We start from the raw sequence: 15,291 nt of genomic DNA on the forward strand, positions 1-15,291 counted from the left end.
GCTGACTCTTTTCTGCAAATCATGCCTTCATTACCGTGTACCAGGTACAGAGAGTCGCCCTTCTCAGATTCCTGGACACTTAATTGAGTACTACATACATCAAATTAGTACAAGGAATGCTGCAAACAACATGTAGAGTAGATGCCTACTACTTTATTAATGGACATCATGTGACTTTTAAATCTGGTTTACTCGCTCCAAAAGAGTTTAAATCGAAGTATAAGGGGGGGGGGGGGGTCTTGATTTGCTCTGCGTCCTAACAATTCCTCAAAATCCTTTGGATGAAAGAGTGGAAAAGCAACGAAGGAAAAAAAAAGGGTAAAGACAAAGTATAGAAGGAAAAGAAGAAATGAAAACGTGCTGCAGCAGTGCTTTCCCTCGGTTTATGGAAGATTTACGTGCGCAGATTTGGCGGAGGGGTTTAGGCGTCCTTCCTCAAGAAAATGTGATTTTTTTAAATAAATGAAATATGCAATTTGACATCCATTTTGTAGCATTACTATAACCATATCTATGTCTAAAACGTTAGAAAAGCCAGAGAAGATAAATAAACAGCATTCAAAAAGACAAAACGTGCTAAAGAAGTCCAACTATAAGTATTAGATTTGAGAAGTCTTTTCGTTTGTGTGATGCATTAAAGTTTTTGGCGCTTCTTGTGCCGCCTTTACATTCCTTCAGCTTAAGGTGCTGCCAAAAACAGCTCGGGCGCTGCACCTACAGGCCCTGACACACCAACACGATTATGGGCCATCAGACAGTCTGGCGACGTCAGTGACTCGAGTCTGTTCGGTGTGTTCGGTGCCCTCGTCAGTCAGAGGAGCCGCAGCCAGACCCAAATGAGCGTTCGTCCAATCAGCTGTCGTTTTCATTTTTTGGGCGACAATACAGATTAGCGCCGCCTGCTGCTATGGAGATGTATTACGTCTCACGCACGCGCAGAACGTACACTCGAGTCGGTGTCTCTTCGGTGTCTCTTCGGTGTTTTCAGAGGTACTTTTTGGACCAACTCGGGGAGCCGACTGATCAGTCCGACTGGCTTTTCTGCCAGCTGGTCAGCTGTTGGGTTGGTGTGTCAGGGGCTTTAGACTCGTAACGGAAGAAGAAATGTTTGGCATTGTCATCTATCGCAGACTTCTTAGAAAACATCTCACTCTGCTGGAAGATGATTTTGAGCGTTATTGTTGAGCAGAAAGCATTGTTTAGAGGTTCAAATATCTAAGATGGAAGAAGCAGTCGAAGACTTTGCCACCTGATTTTGTGTACCTATGTTTTCATTTGTCTTTTTATTTATTGTATTTCACTTTATTGTGAAGCTGAGTGGAATTAAACACACTGTTTGAATCGTTTCCAGTTTTCTAAAATGGGAGGAGTTTTTTTGGCATTTAGTACTTTTTACTTTTAATACTTTAACTACATTTCCCTGATGATGATGATGATGATGATACTTGACTCAAGTTACAGTTTCAATGCAGGGCTTTTACTTGTAACAGAGTATTTTTTTTACAGTGTGGTATTAGTACTTTTACTTAAAGCAATAGTAAGTGATGTTAATAGTGTGTTTTTTATCTGTGAAAAGTGCTATTTACTTACTTATCTAACTACCTACTTACTCACTCACTTACTCACTCACCTACTTACTCACTCACTCACCTACTTATCTCCCTACCTACTACTACTTACTCAATCACTCACTCACTTACTTATTCACTCACTCACCTACTTACTTACTTATCTCCCTACCTACTACTACCTACTTACTTACTTATCTACCTACCTACCTACCTACCTACCCACTCACTTACTTACTTACTGACTGACTTACTTACTTATCTCCCTACCTACCTACCTACTTACTTACTTACTTATCTACCTACCTACTTACTTACTTACTTATCTACCTACCTACCTACTTACTTATTCACTCACTCACCTACTTACTTACTTATCTCCCTACCTACTACTACCTACTTACTTACTTATCTACCTACCTACCTACCTACCTACCCACTCACTTACTTACTTACTGACTGACTTACTTACTTATCTCCCTACCTACCTACCTACTTACTTACTTACTTATCTACCTACCTACTTACTTACTTATCTACCTACCTACCTACTTACTTACCCACTCACTCACTCAGTCACTCAGTCACTCACTCACTCACTTTAAAAAAAGAAAATGCTGCATAAAACCTCTGAATCAATTCAACTAAAAGGTCTTCAAAGAGGGGACTCTTCTGGGTCAGTTCAGTACACACATCTGATAACATGGACAGAGCCTAAATGTCTGGGAAACAACCACACAGGACGCTGAGATCATTATAATATTATTAGATTATTTCTGCCTTGTTAACTCTTGGCAGTCGGAAGCGGCCCATACTGGCAATGAACAGGACGTTAGGGTCAGTGGCAGAAGAAGTGTTCAGATCCTTAAGTCCTAAAACCACTCTGGTACCTGGGAATGGTATTTCGGAATTAAAAGCTTTAGGCCTTGAACTGTCTTGATTCCCTAAAGTATTGTGTTGTAGGTCTTGGTTTTAAAGGTCTACGTAACGCTACCTCTAATGCTCTTTGAAATGCTCCCGCAGCGCTTTGGAGTCTTTTGTTTGTTTTGTCGTGATATAGGTCTTAAATTTCATTCATAATGGTGTAACAAAAAGTCTTAAAAAGTCTTACATTTGACTTGGGGAAACCTGCAGAAACCCTGGTTACAAGTAAAAGTCCCGCATTAAAAATCAAGTAAAGATTCAGATCCTTTACTGCAGTAAAAGTACTAATATCACACTGTGAAAATACTCTGTTACAGTTAAAGTCCTGCATTGAACATGTTTCTTAAGTAAAGTTCTGTAAGTATCATCAGGAAAATGTAGTTAAAGTATTAAAAGTAAAGAACTCTCCTCCCATTGTAGAAAGAGTAAAGGATCCAACCAGTTGTGTGTTTAATGGTCTCATCATCTCAGCTGGACTTGTAGCCGTTATATTGTTGGCTAGTTTACTTTAGAATCAAACATCAGATTTTATAAACTACATGTGTTTTGTGTGCAGAAATCTTAATGTGTAAAATAACTAGTAATTAACGCTGTAACAGATGAATGTAGTGGAGTAACTAAAGTACAATATTTCTCTCTGAAATATAGCGGAGTAGAAGTAGAAAGTGGCATGAAAAGAAAAGACTCAAGTAAAGTACAAGTACCTCAACATTTGGACTTAAGTACAGTACAGGAGTAAATGTCCTTAGTTACATTCCACTGCTGTGCTTCAGTGTACAGCTGCGAACAGACTCTGTGTCAGACTGCAGGACGGACATTTTGCATGTTTCTACTCGAGGGTGAAGGATTTTTGCACATGGTGTGTGATTGATTTTAATAACTTTAAGAATCATTTTCTTTTATAAATCCCTTGAAGGTCTTTTTTTTGAACACATTATTTTGGTAGTGAACAAAGGTTCAACAAGAACAAAACAGTGCTCTGTCTTTACCCAGAATAAGTTAATACAATAATGTGAGTAATTGAATAATGTGTATTTCCCAAAACACAAAGGCTGCTATTACTGGCCAGAGCAGTAAGACTTTTCAAATGTTGTTCTTGTTAAGTCGTTATTACCTGTAGATGATAGCCAGTGATTTCATTCTTTGGCTAATAGTTTGCAGATGACTTTCATCTTAATTTGGTATATTAAAGTTTGGATAAAACTGTTTTCTTTCTGCCATCTAACCATGTTTCCTGCACATCTTTTGAAATCAAAACATTTACAAGACCTCTTTTTATAAACCTTTTCATGTAAGGTTGGCCGAGGTGGACGCACAGATGGTAACATCAATCTCCAACCAAAGTTTTAGGTACAATGCTTCCCTCCCCCCCAAAAAAAATTTAAATAAACAAACAATAAATAAACTGAAGAGAAATCAGTTCACGAAAAAAATATGGAAATGCTAATTATTATTAGCCTCATACCGTTTAAAAAAAAAAAGAAGTATACCACTCTATTGCTCCGACTGAGCATGCATCTTAAGCATTTTAAGAATCTATTGAGTATCAGCCAGATATTAAGCCGACATCAGCCGACAATACCTGACAAAATGTTCCTCATTCACTTTTATTTTTCTTTAAACTTGCTCAAAAAATCTTCTAAACCTTCTCAGAAACCTGGATTATATCTATCCATAGGTGTAATTTACAGGGGGGGATATATCAAAACAGGGGTCCCTGCAGTCCCAACGCAGGGCCAGGGATTGAACCACCATCCGTCCAATTGGTAGGCGAACAGGCTACCCCCTGAGCCACAGCCGCCCCATCTCACACACACATGAAAGATAAGCACGAATGAAATTACCAAACATCTCTGAAATGACAGTGAATTACTTGGTAAATATAAAAAAGAAAAAACAGGAAAACAGAGAAGAAAGTACAAAAAACATTGGGTCAAAAGACTGTATAAAGAAGGCGAAGAAAGAAAGAGAGAAAGAAAGAAAGTCTTACCCTGTCAGAGCAGCCTGAGTGTCGGAGGATGAGCCGGACTGCAGACTGAGAGCAGAGGTGTCTACTGAGTGCTGTTGTCCATCTGCCTTTTAAAAATGTGACACAGACACACAGACACAGACACACACACACACACACACACACACACACACACACACACACACACACACACACACACACACACACACACACACACACACACACACACACACACACACACACACACACACACACACACACACACACACACACACACACACAGGAAGGCGGGGGCAGTGGTGTGACCAGAGTGGGCAGGTTAGATTATATAAATTAAAGCCCAAATGCTGAAAATCACAAACTGTTGAACATTCAATCACTCATACAGGACACAGCTTGTACAAATGAATACAATATCTGCATTCAAGAACACACACACACACACACACACACACACACACACTACAAACATGCACGCACGCGCACACACACATGCACACACAAACTACAAACATGCACGCACGCGCACACACACATACACACACACTACAAACATCCACGTGCATGCACACACACACACACACAAACATGCACACACACACACACATGCACACACACACACACACACACACACACACACAACAAACATGCACGCACGCACACACACACACACACACACACACACACACACACACACACACACACACACACTACAAACATCCACGCATGCATGCGCACACGCGCACACACACACACACACACACACACACACACTACAAACATGCATGCGCACACACACACACTTACATTAAACTATGTTTTCCTGATGATACTGACATACTTTCACTGAAGTAACATTTTCAGTGCAGGACTTTTAATTGTAACAGAGTATGTTTACAGTGTGGTATTAGTACTTTTACTGAAGTAAAGGATCTGAATACTTCTTCCAGCGCTGGATATTTAATAGAGAATAAGCCCTGCTATCGTCCAGCGGGTTTTCTGCGAGTACATGCCCGAGTCGAACCTGTTGTACCAAGAACTGTTTCTTCTAATGGTTCAAAGAAATTACGTGTCATGTACGGGCTAAACAGCAGCCACTTGGTAGTCCTTAGCCTAATTTCTGCACATAAAAGGGTTTGACTGGAATAGTCTGTCCAATTTTTGACTCCAATGAGTACACATTTAGAGTTTTTGTAGAATTTGATTTTCTGCTGCATCATGTTGCGACACACTGTGTGATTTTCTTTCTATTTTAGCATTTTTTATGGGTCCTGCTGCTGTTATACTATTATATCTGCACACTGTGTGCTTGGAGATCATGTGGAGGTAGGGTGCCTGGACATTAAGTCCTTAAACCCTTTGGAGAGGAATTTAAAAATAAAGTACCCTATAGAAGTGGCTCCCGACTCAGGGGTTGGTGGTCAAGATGCAAATTCAATCTGAGATGATTAACAGAATAGTAAAGCTGAGAATGTTTTTTTGCTGTATTTCATTTTTCCCATTAATCTTATCTTTTTGTGCTTTTGTCTTGAATTACTGGATTACTCTGGCCTTTTTGGAGGGGTGGGGGGGGACTACGCACAACAGTAAGCATGATCGGTTTGAGTACAGTAAAAGCAATGAGTCTGTGTTACCTTATTTGACAGAAATCTATGCATGTTTTTTTCTGAAAAAAAATGCCTATTATGCTTGAGTAAATGAAGCGCTAATTAACCCTGTGAGGTCTAAGGCCATTTTTACATATCTTCTTGAATTCTGATCCCCATGTGTTTCATATTAAAATGTTCAGAACAAACTCAGCTTTCTGTAAAGTCATGCCCAAAATTGTTCCAGAGCAATGTGTAAAGAGATAATTTGGCCCTAAAGTGGAAATATTTCTCAAATCTCTTGTGAAAACATACCTACACTCAGTTGTCGTACTTGTGGTTGGACTCATGTAGACTCTTAAAGGGTAACTACCGTTTTTTTCAACTTTTCCTGTGTTTTTGTGTGTAAATGACTGATGGGAACAACAATCTTCGACATTGGTCCAGTATTAAGCGTGAATGCTGTAACCGGCAGCCACAGACCGGGCTGTGCTGTAACCCTACAGACCTATGGGGCAGATGTGCATCGTCAATTTGGTCCACTAAAAGTGCTTTATTTCTTGCTGACAGGCTCAGATTAATATTCTAAGTGTCTGTCAACATTATGGAAAGGATCCCTACAGAGATAGACCTATTTAAAACCTCTATAAGACCTTTCTGTTTAACCAGAAACAGCTCTGAGGTCGCTAGCGCTAAACCCACCAGACTCCATTTTAAAAAACAATACTTTTAGCGTGTATAGAGCCAACATATTTTCACATGTAAATCTGTAAACTATGTGTTTATTTCAACCAAAACTAGAGTTGTGATGGTTGGAAATGATTATTTTGTTTGTCGACTTTGAGTAAGGTGTGTTTTACGATGCTAAAATTACTGTTTATTTACATGGAGTCTGGTGAGTTTAGCTAACGCAATTTCCTGGATGTTTAAAAAAAGGATCTTACTCTTTAACAAAAAGGTCGACCTCCTTAGAAATCCTTTTCATAATGTTGTTAGACACTTAGAATAATAATCTGATCCTGTTAGTGGCAAAACGAGCACTTTTGTGAAGGTAAATACAAGCTGGCAAAAAAAAAAAAAAAAAAGACAAAAGTGAAAGTTAAATAGATATATCTTTTATTAGCTTTAATTGCATCAGTTGTAGGTATATTGGGAGATATGATGCCACGGCCAAAACAAACAAAAAAACATTTTAGCAAACTCAAAATGTTCATCATGATGAGGTGAATGCACAGTGTCCCTGAGCATGCCTTTAACACAAGCTGTAGTCCATGCACTTCCATTCATTTATTGGTCATGTTCAGTGTGACAGAAGCTGTCCACTTCTCTCCAAACAGCCACAATCAAAACCATCAAACATCAAATAAAGAAGCTGATTATCAGGCTGCGGGTCACCAAATTCTTTGGCAACAATCCTGCCCAGTGGTGCAGTTTAGTTTTTTGTAGTGAGTATACTGTGATTTTTTTTCCCCTCCCAGTTTTATACTTGGCTGTCCCAGAGCGACACCCCGAAGTTTCAATAATTTTGTGTCTCTTTGTGGGATTTTCTCTCTTTGTGTGTTTTTGCGTCATTTTGGGTCTCTGGGGTCATTTGGTGTCTCTTTGTAGTCGGTTTGTGTCCCTTTGTGGTGGTTCTGCTGCTCTTTTTCACATCATTTTGGAACGTTATTATCACCATATGTGTCTAAAACGCTGGAAATGCTAGAGCAGATAATAAATAACTAACAATCAAAAAGCTTAAAGACAAAACTTGCCAAAGAAGTCCAACTACAATCATTAGATCTGAGAAAAGTCTTTTAGTTACATTCATTCAGCTTTAGGTGCCATACCAAGCCATACATAAGCTTTCTAATAACAAAGCTAGTGGATTGGATGGTATTTCTGCTGAGCATCTTAAAAATGCCAGTATAAGAATAGCTCCCTTGCTCGCCATTTGCTTTACTGTTTTTATGATACATGGTGTATTGCCAGACTTAATGTTGGCTGTTCTTTTAGTTCCAGTTATTAAGGACAAAGCTGGGAAGATCGGCAGTTTAGATAACTATAGGCCTATAGCTTTAGCGAGCATATTATCAAAGGTACTAGAAAAAATTCTGTTGGACAGATTAAAGGAATTTATTAACACCACCGACAACCAGTTTGGGTTTAAAGCTAAACATGGCACTGACTTGTGTATATATACCCTAAAGGAAATTGTGAACAAATATAGAGATAAAAACTCATCAGTTCTTATGTGTTTTATTGATGCTTCTAAAGCATTTGACCGCATAAATCATGACAAATTATTTAACAAATTAAGGCAAAGAGGGGTGCCCAAGTATATTGTGAGAATTTTAGGTTACTGGTATGCTCACCAGACTATGCAAGTGAAGTGGGGCAATAGTGTGTCAGCTTTTTTTGGGGTTGGTAATGGAGTCAGACAAGGGGGTATTTTGTCACCGGCTCTTTTTAATCTTTATATGGATGATCTGTCCAGGCAGTTGAGAGCCTGTAATACTGGGTGCATGATTGGTAATTCAGTAGTGAACCATATTATGTATGCTGATGACCTTGTGATTTTTAGCCCAAGTAGTGCTGGATTACATCAGCTTCTTACAATCTGTTCGGTATATGGTGTGGAACATGATATTAAATATAACGCCAAAAAGAGTGTTGTCATGATCAGTAGAACTAAAGATGATAAAGGTTTGAATTTCCCTGATTTTAAGTTGGCTAATAATACGCTTAGTGTCTGTGAAAGGGTGAAATACCTTGGTCATTTTATCACGAACAAAATGACCGATGATGAAGATATTTACAGGCAATGTCGCATGATGTATGCACAAGCCAATAGTCTCTTACGTAAATTTAGGGCATGTACGGCTGGTGTAAAGATATCTCTGTTCAAAGCATATTGCACACCGTTGTATACTGCGCACTTGTGGTCAAACTATAAAAAGGCAAGTCTTTTAAAATTGAACGTAGCATATAATGACGCAATGAGAATATTACTCACAAAACCAAGATGGTGTAGTGCAAGTGAGATGTTTGTGGTTGCAAGAGTGAATACCTTTCATGCTGTTTTAAGAAACCTAATGTTTAAATTCATGTGTCGGCTTGATGGGTCACAAAATGAAATAATAATGGGCTTAACTGACATACGTCTAAGCACTACACGCTACCAATCCCGTATGTGGAAACATTGGTATAATTGTCTCCTGGTAGAACAATAATCTTTTTTTTTTTTTTTTTTTTTTTTTTTTCAATTTGTTTGTTTTTATATTTATTAAATGTGTAGGTAGGTGTGTATGCATGTGCGTTTATTGATATGTATTTATGTATTGTTGTGGGTGATTTGGACCTTGAGTCTGTAATAAAAGTTTTGATTGATTGATTTAGGTGCTGCCCAAAACAGCTCGGGTTTTGCACCTGAACCTTACAACGGCGGGAAAACCCTGGTATAGCATCCGCCTCAGCCGCCTCATGTTCTGTAGTTTCTGTAATGTTAACGTCTGCTGCAGTGTCACCCGAAGCGGCAGTATAGCTTCAGGGGCAGGCTAAGGTTACATTTTTGTTTTATACATCTCCTTTATTGATTTACATTCATTTCAAATTTGCGCAGAGCATGACCGCCAAGCAACCGTGTTGGTTGTTCCTACGCGACTCGCAACACAGACAAAAGTGTGAAAGTTCAGTCGCGAAACAATCATCGTTACGTAACGTTATCCTCACGCTTTTCTAAGTGGGTACACGGAAATCCTTGACCTTTCCTAGTGGGTGTACGCCGTATTCGTACCTGCAGATTACGTAGACTCCACCACTGATCCTGGCGCTTTGTTGCCTAAAAAGTTGCCCCTTTGTATCATCGCTTTCAGCAACTAAAAGTACCATCGCAATATAGTATTGTGCATTCAAAAACATGCTAAACTGGCAGCAGGAAGACAAAACAGCACAGACATTTATATATCTTTGATTAGAGGGTGGAGGGGTCTCATTGATTACAAAGAGGAAGTGGAAGTTATTCTGCAAAACCTTGCAAGGTGTTTTTTTTTACCTGTGAAAATATAAATTCAGGGGTTTCAAAAGGCACAAGGTGTGGCGGAGTGAGAGTTTTTTTTTTAGGTATGTCATAAACTCTGTTTTTAACGTCTCTGATTGGCTGATCAGGAGCTTCACAGAGTGAGTGCAGAACTTTAGTAACCTAACAAACCAGACTGTAGTATGGTTCTGAGTCCTGGGAACGCCTGATTGGCTGGTCAGTGTCCCTGCAGGACTACAGTATGATACAGCCAATCACAAATCCTTTCAACTGTTAAAATATCTCAGCAGGGGACAAACATTTTTTAAAGAATCGTAGTGTTTGTTTTTTGACAATTGTCACCTGTAGGGAGGCAACGGTAACTGGGGAAATGTCAAAAAAGTGACAAAAACTCCAAAGACAACACAAGCTATTAGCATAGATATTAGGCGTTATATATAGTATAGGAATGCAGCCAGGGCCTTGCAGAGGCGAGGAACACAACCAGTTAACAAGCTGTGTGTCAATATGTTTTCTCCTGTAAGCGTGTTTTGGTCTGCACCAAGTGGCTGCCCTTCACTTCCACCTGAACTATAGCTTGAGCTGTAACCTTCAACTTTATCAAGATGAGAAACTTCTTATGTAGTTAGATGAGAAGATTGATTCCACTCTCATGTCTTTTTTCTTTACATTGATTGGACAAAGTGGTATACATCTTCTCATCTAACTCTCAGCGAGAAAGGGAATAGGCGTGTTTTCCCAATGTCAAACTATTCCTTTTAAACAGATGAATGCTGGTTTAAGATTAAACTATACCCCTAAAGATTGACCTGTTCTCCCTGGCTCTTCAAGCTTTGGAAAGCTGCTAAACTTCTCATTTGTGTCTCAATCCTTCAGAAAGAAACTCAGGGCCTCATTTATAAATGCTACGCTTGTAATTATGCAACAGAGAGCATAATTATGAAGACAAATGAAACGATCTATAATCAGGAGGATCACAGAAAAGAACATTTTCTAAATGAGGCCTCGGATATCTACATTCAGCAAATTAAATATGTCTACATGTTATATTAGTATATACACTAAGGATGTTTGGATGTTGCTTCTCTGAGCGGTGACAGTCTGTCGTGATGGCCTCCCATTGGTGCTCCAACGGGAGGGGCAGGGCTTGTGGTTCCAGGTGGGGCGGTTTAGCATGCGGCAGTTATTTGCGGTCCATCTGCAGAAAGAAACGAACATGAGAAGGCTGCAAGCCTGCTTTTACATATTTGTATTTTTATCATGTGACTTTTCCACGGGCAAAAAAAAGGATACATTTATTGAAAATTATTTTAATAATAATAAAAAAAAAGACTAATTGCATGTTCCCACAAAGCAGCAGTTTTTTAATTGCAATAAGCGAATAAAACATTTGCCGAAATAAACACATCATGATGCTGATTTGTAAAAAGTCTAAATTCAAACTTCATCAGATCTGTCCGCGAGACGACAAGCAAACAACTTTTAAAATGCTTGTTTTCTGGATGGAATTCTGATCGATCGGGGCTCTGCTAACATTGGAGCTGCTCCATAAACACAAGAATAGAGATATCATGGTAGTCAAACTTCCCGCTTACTTTTCCCAAAGAAAACTCCTTTTTCCGTCCGGTCTCAGTCCAAATAACGAGGTGCTACAGCGCTCCGACAAATACGGTAACGTGTTCCTCCATTTCTGCTTAAACAACGTCAGGACATCAGGAGAATCTAAACACTGACTGGCTTTTGCAAAACACCTAGATGCATTTTTTTTTGCGCGAGTTCAAATATTTCAACTCAAGGGAATTCGCCGCAACTTCGCGCCTTTGCATTGACTTTTTATGGAATCGCGCCCCCAAACTGGTGTGACAACAACAACACGTTGTGGTGGGAACACGCCATAAGGCTTTACTTTACGATCAAGCCACTGTTATCAGATACCAACCGGACCAATAAATTGAGATATTGTTCTCCAGAGTATACTGACAGGTTTAACTTGCTGTTGTGGTTTCAGTTGTTGTGGGTGTAGACGCCTCCGGCTCTGATGGAGCTGCTGATGGGGGATGACGGTGGATGATGGCCTGGTCGGATGGGCTTCGCTGAGGCACAAAGACAGAAAGAAATGATTCAGTATTCTGTTTTTTCTAGGTTTGTGGAAGAGGGGAGGGAGTTTAGGGTTCGTCTCTCAAGAAAATGTTGTTTTTCACAGAAAAAAATATGCAATTTGACATCGTTTTGGACCATTATTATTTCCATATCTGTGTCTAATATGTTGGAAAGGCTAGAGCATATAATAAATAAATAACACTCAAAAAGCTTGAAGACAAAATTTCCACTTGGGGACTGTCAATAATCATTAAATCTGAGAGAAGTAATTTAGTTAGTTTTGATTCTCACATTGATTTTACTTTAATTCGGCGTAATGCCAACCCTAAACCAAACGACTTTTCAAGCGATCCCACTGTCTCAGACTAATTTCCAATATCAGAATGAAATCCTGAGTGTCTTGCTATAGTCGGGGGGGCTCCCGTCGTCTCCATCGTCTGGTGTAAGGTCATTAAACTCAGTTCCAGTCAGTCTTTGTCCCATCTGGATGTTCAGACATAATCAAACGTGTTTGATATGATCCTAAGTTTGAAGTCTTGGTAGTGAAGTTAAATCACGTGAACATTGTCAACAACCAATGGATGCGCTCCCTCCAGCACCAATCAGGAAGCTGCAAGCGGCTAGAGCCAGTGGTGTTTATGGTTGCTATGGCGCCACGCTAAGCAGGGCTCCAGACTAACCTTTTTCACTAGGAGCACAGTAGCCCCCAACTGAAAATTTTAGGGGCACAACCAGAAATTTTAGGGGCACACACCGTAAATTAACATGCTAACCAAATAGTCACATTTCTACTAATTTCCACTGTATTACTAATAAATACTTTGATAATAGATGCAGAAATTACAATGCGCTGTTTCAAATTCAGCGTCACTTTTAAAGATGCAACATAGAAGGCAAACTGACAGCCCCATCGCTGTCATGTCATTAAAACATTTTTTTTTATTACTGTATTTGTATATTATTTTTTAGCCTGTTTTATTTTCATCATGACCATTTTTAATTGCTCTTTAATGTTTCATGTAAAGCGCTTTGAATTGCCTTGTTTCTGAAAGGTAACCTGACTCCGCCAGATGGATTGCTTCGCTTTTGCTCAGCATATCCATCTGGGAACTTTCCGTTGGAGAACTTTTGGGAAGGGGCGGAAATACTGGTTAGCTGATTGGATGAACCATCTGTTTATCACCTATGTTGGTGATAGACGGGCCAAATCAACCAATCAGATCCACGAAGCGTATGAAAATACAACCACAAGCCCGTGTGTGAAGTATAAGTGTAACAGCACCGCAACCACTTTCGGCTCGCCATTAATATCATACAGCAGCAAACGCTGTCTGCGTGACGTTATGAAAAACTTTAACCACACTTGAAACCGCTTTATCGGCATTTCCGTGACTCACTGTGACTTCAACAAAACTACAGCTCCGACGTAGTTTGCATCTTCTGCAGCTCTGTGTGTGTGCGTTTGTGTCAGAGCTCTGCTCTCTGTTAATTGGAGGAGGACAGATAAGCTTGGCTCACGCGCTCTCAGGTACCGAAATTGCAACGTTTAACGTGTAGAAAAATGGGGCAAATTTTCTGGTCGCACATGTGCAACTTGATGTAAAGACTCAAATTTTGGTCGCAGAATGCAGTCTGGAGCCCTGCTAAGCTAAACGCTAAAGAGGGAAAGTTTCGCATTTTCAACCCTTCTGAAGCGAGTCATCCAACGGGAGTTTTACCGGTATATAAACACAGACCTCCTGGTACTGGAGACATTCATCTGCATGTACGGCAGAACAGAACATCTGCAGACTTTACCTTAAAGTTACCAGCTAACGCTAGCAGTAGGTCAAAAAAATCTAGTTGTAGTCTTGCAATGTGCAACCCTGCAAGATCAAAGTCAAAGTCTTCTAGTTTATGGTAGGCATTAGGTACTGCCCAAAACAGCTTAGGTGCTGCACCTTAAGTCTTATAATGGTAGGGAAAACCCTGGTGATGAAAATTTATTTTCCCCTTCTGTCCAAGTCTTGAATGTCTCACCGATCTGTGCGGAGAAGCCTCTTCTGGCCATGTTCTTGGCCCGCACGGCCTCTTTGATGCGGTCCACCTCCTGCTGGTAGCGCTTGCGGTCCCTCATGGCGTTCTCCTTGGCCTCCTTCAGGGCGTTCTCCAGGGCTTTGACTCGCTCGGCCGTGGCCCGCAGACGCTTCTCCAGCTTGGGCAACTCGCAGCGCAGGTCTGCATTGTCTCGAACCAGCTGAGGGCAGGGGAGCAAAGTACGCTTACTCAAGTACTGGTTAATCTTAAGGTACTTATACGTGAGAATTTTCATTTTATACTACTTTACACTTCTACACTGCTACATTTCAGATGGAAATTATGTAATTCTTACTCCACTACATGTATTTAGCAGCTAAATGCATTGATGCATTAGTATTAGCAATCTAATCATGTAATAATATCCCTTGTTCTGCTGAATGAGTACTTTTACTTTTGATACATTAGTACATTTTGCTCTTTGTATGATTTTGAATGCACGACTTTAAAAGAGACCTATTATACACTGTTTTCAGAGTCATACTTGTTCGTTTACATGCATTAATGTTAAAAAAACTTTATTTTTCTCATACTTCCCATGGCTGCTGCACCTGTAGAAATTAACAACAATGGCAGCCAAGATTACAGCTTTCCCTGACTTAGCATAGTACGATGATGATAGTACGACAATAAAGTCACAAAATATTCATAGTATAATGTCAAACAATGTGTCACAATATCGTCAAAGTATAGTATGATGGAAACATTTGAAAAAAAAGTCACAGTATGTGCTATGTAAACAGCAGTAGCCTAAAAAACTGCAAAGGCCTGTCTGGGCCAATCACAGAAACTCGGTGTTACTAGACACTGAGCCGAGAGTAGAAAAAAAAACATTAAAAGTGGAGCGTTCAGAACATTGGGAAATCTGAGGATTTTGCTCACAGGGATTTCTTTAAAATACCTTTAGCTCATTATTTGAAGCTCTGTAAGTAAGTGAGTGAGTAAGTAAGTAAGTAAGTGAAGTTTATTTATTTAGCACCTTTCACAGATAAAAATCGCAAAGTGCTTCACAATAAAATGTAATCTAAAACAACTAATTAAAATGTAAGA

General features: G+C 39.7%; 1 protein-coding gene across 2 annotated transcripts in view; it reads right to left on the reverse strand.

The window, feature by feature from the left end:
- Positions 1 to 11,007: 11,007 nt before the first annotated feature.
- LOC114551096 (kinesin heavy chain) overlaps positions 11,008 to 15,291 on the reverse strand; it is a 39,997-nt gene continuing 35,713 nt past the window's right edge. For both annotated transcript variants that reach the window (XM_028572181.1, XM_028572182.1), the window contains 3 exons: positions 14,185 to 14,401; positions 12,047 to 12,158; positions 11,008 to 11,263 (listed from right to left, as the gene is read on the reverse strand). In XM_028572181.1, coding sequence (XP_028427982.1) covers positions 12,070 to 12,158; positions 14,185 to 14,401 — 306 coding nt within the window. In that variant the 3' untranslated portion in view covers positions 11,008 to 11,263; positions 12,047 to 12,069. The remainder of the gene's footprint in view (positions 11,264 to 12,046; positions 12,159 to 14,184; positions 14,402 to 15,291) is intronic.

Source organism: Perca flavescens, chromosome 24 (assembly GCF_004354835.1).
Source record: "Perca flavescens isolate YP-PL-M2 chromosome 24, PFLA_1.0, whole genome shotgun sequence".
Classification (NCBI taxonomy): domain Eukaryota; kingdom Metazoa; phylum Chordata; class Actinopteri; order Perciformes; family Percidae; genus Perca; species Perca flavescens.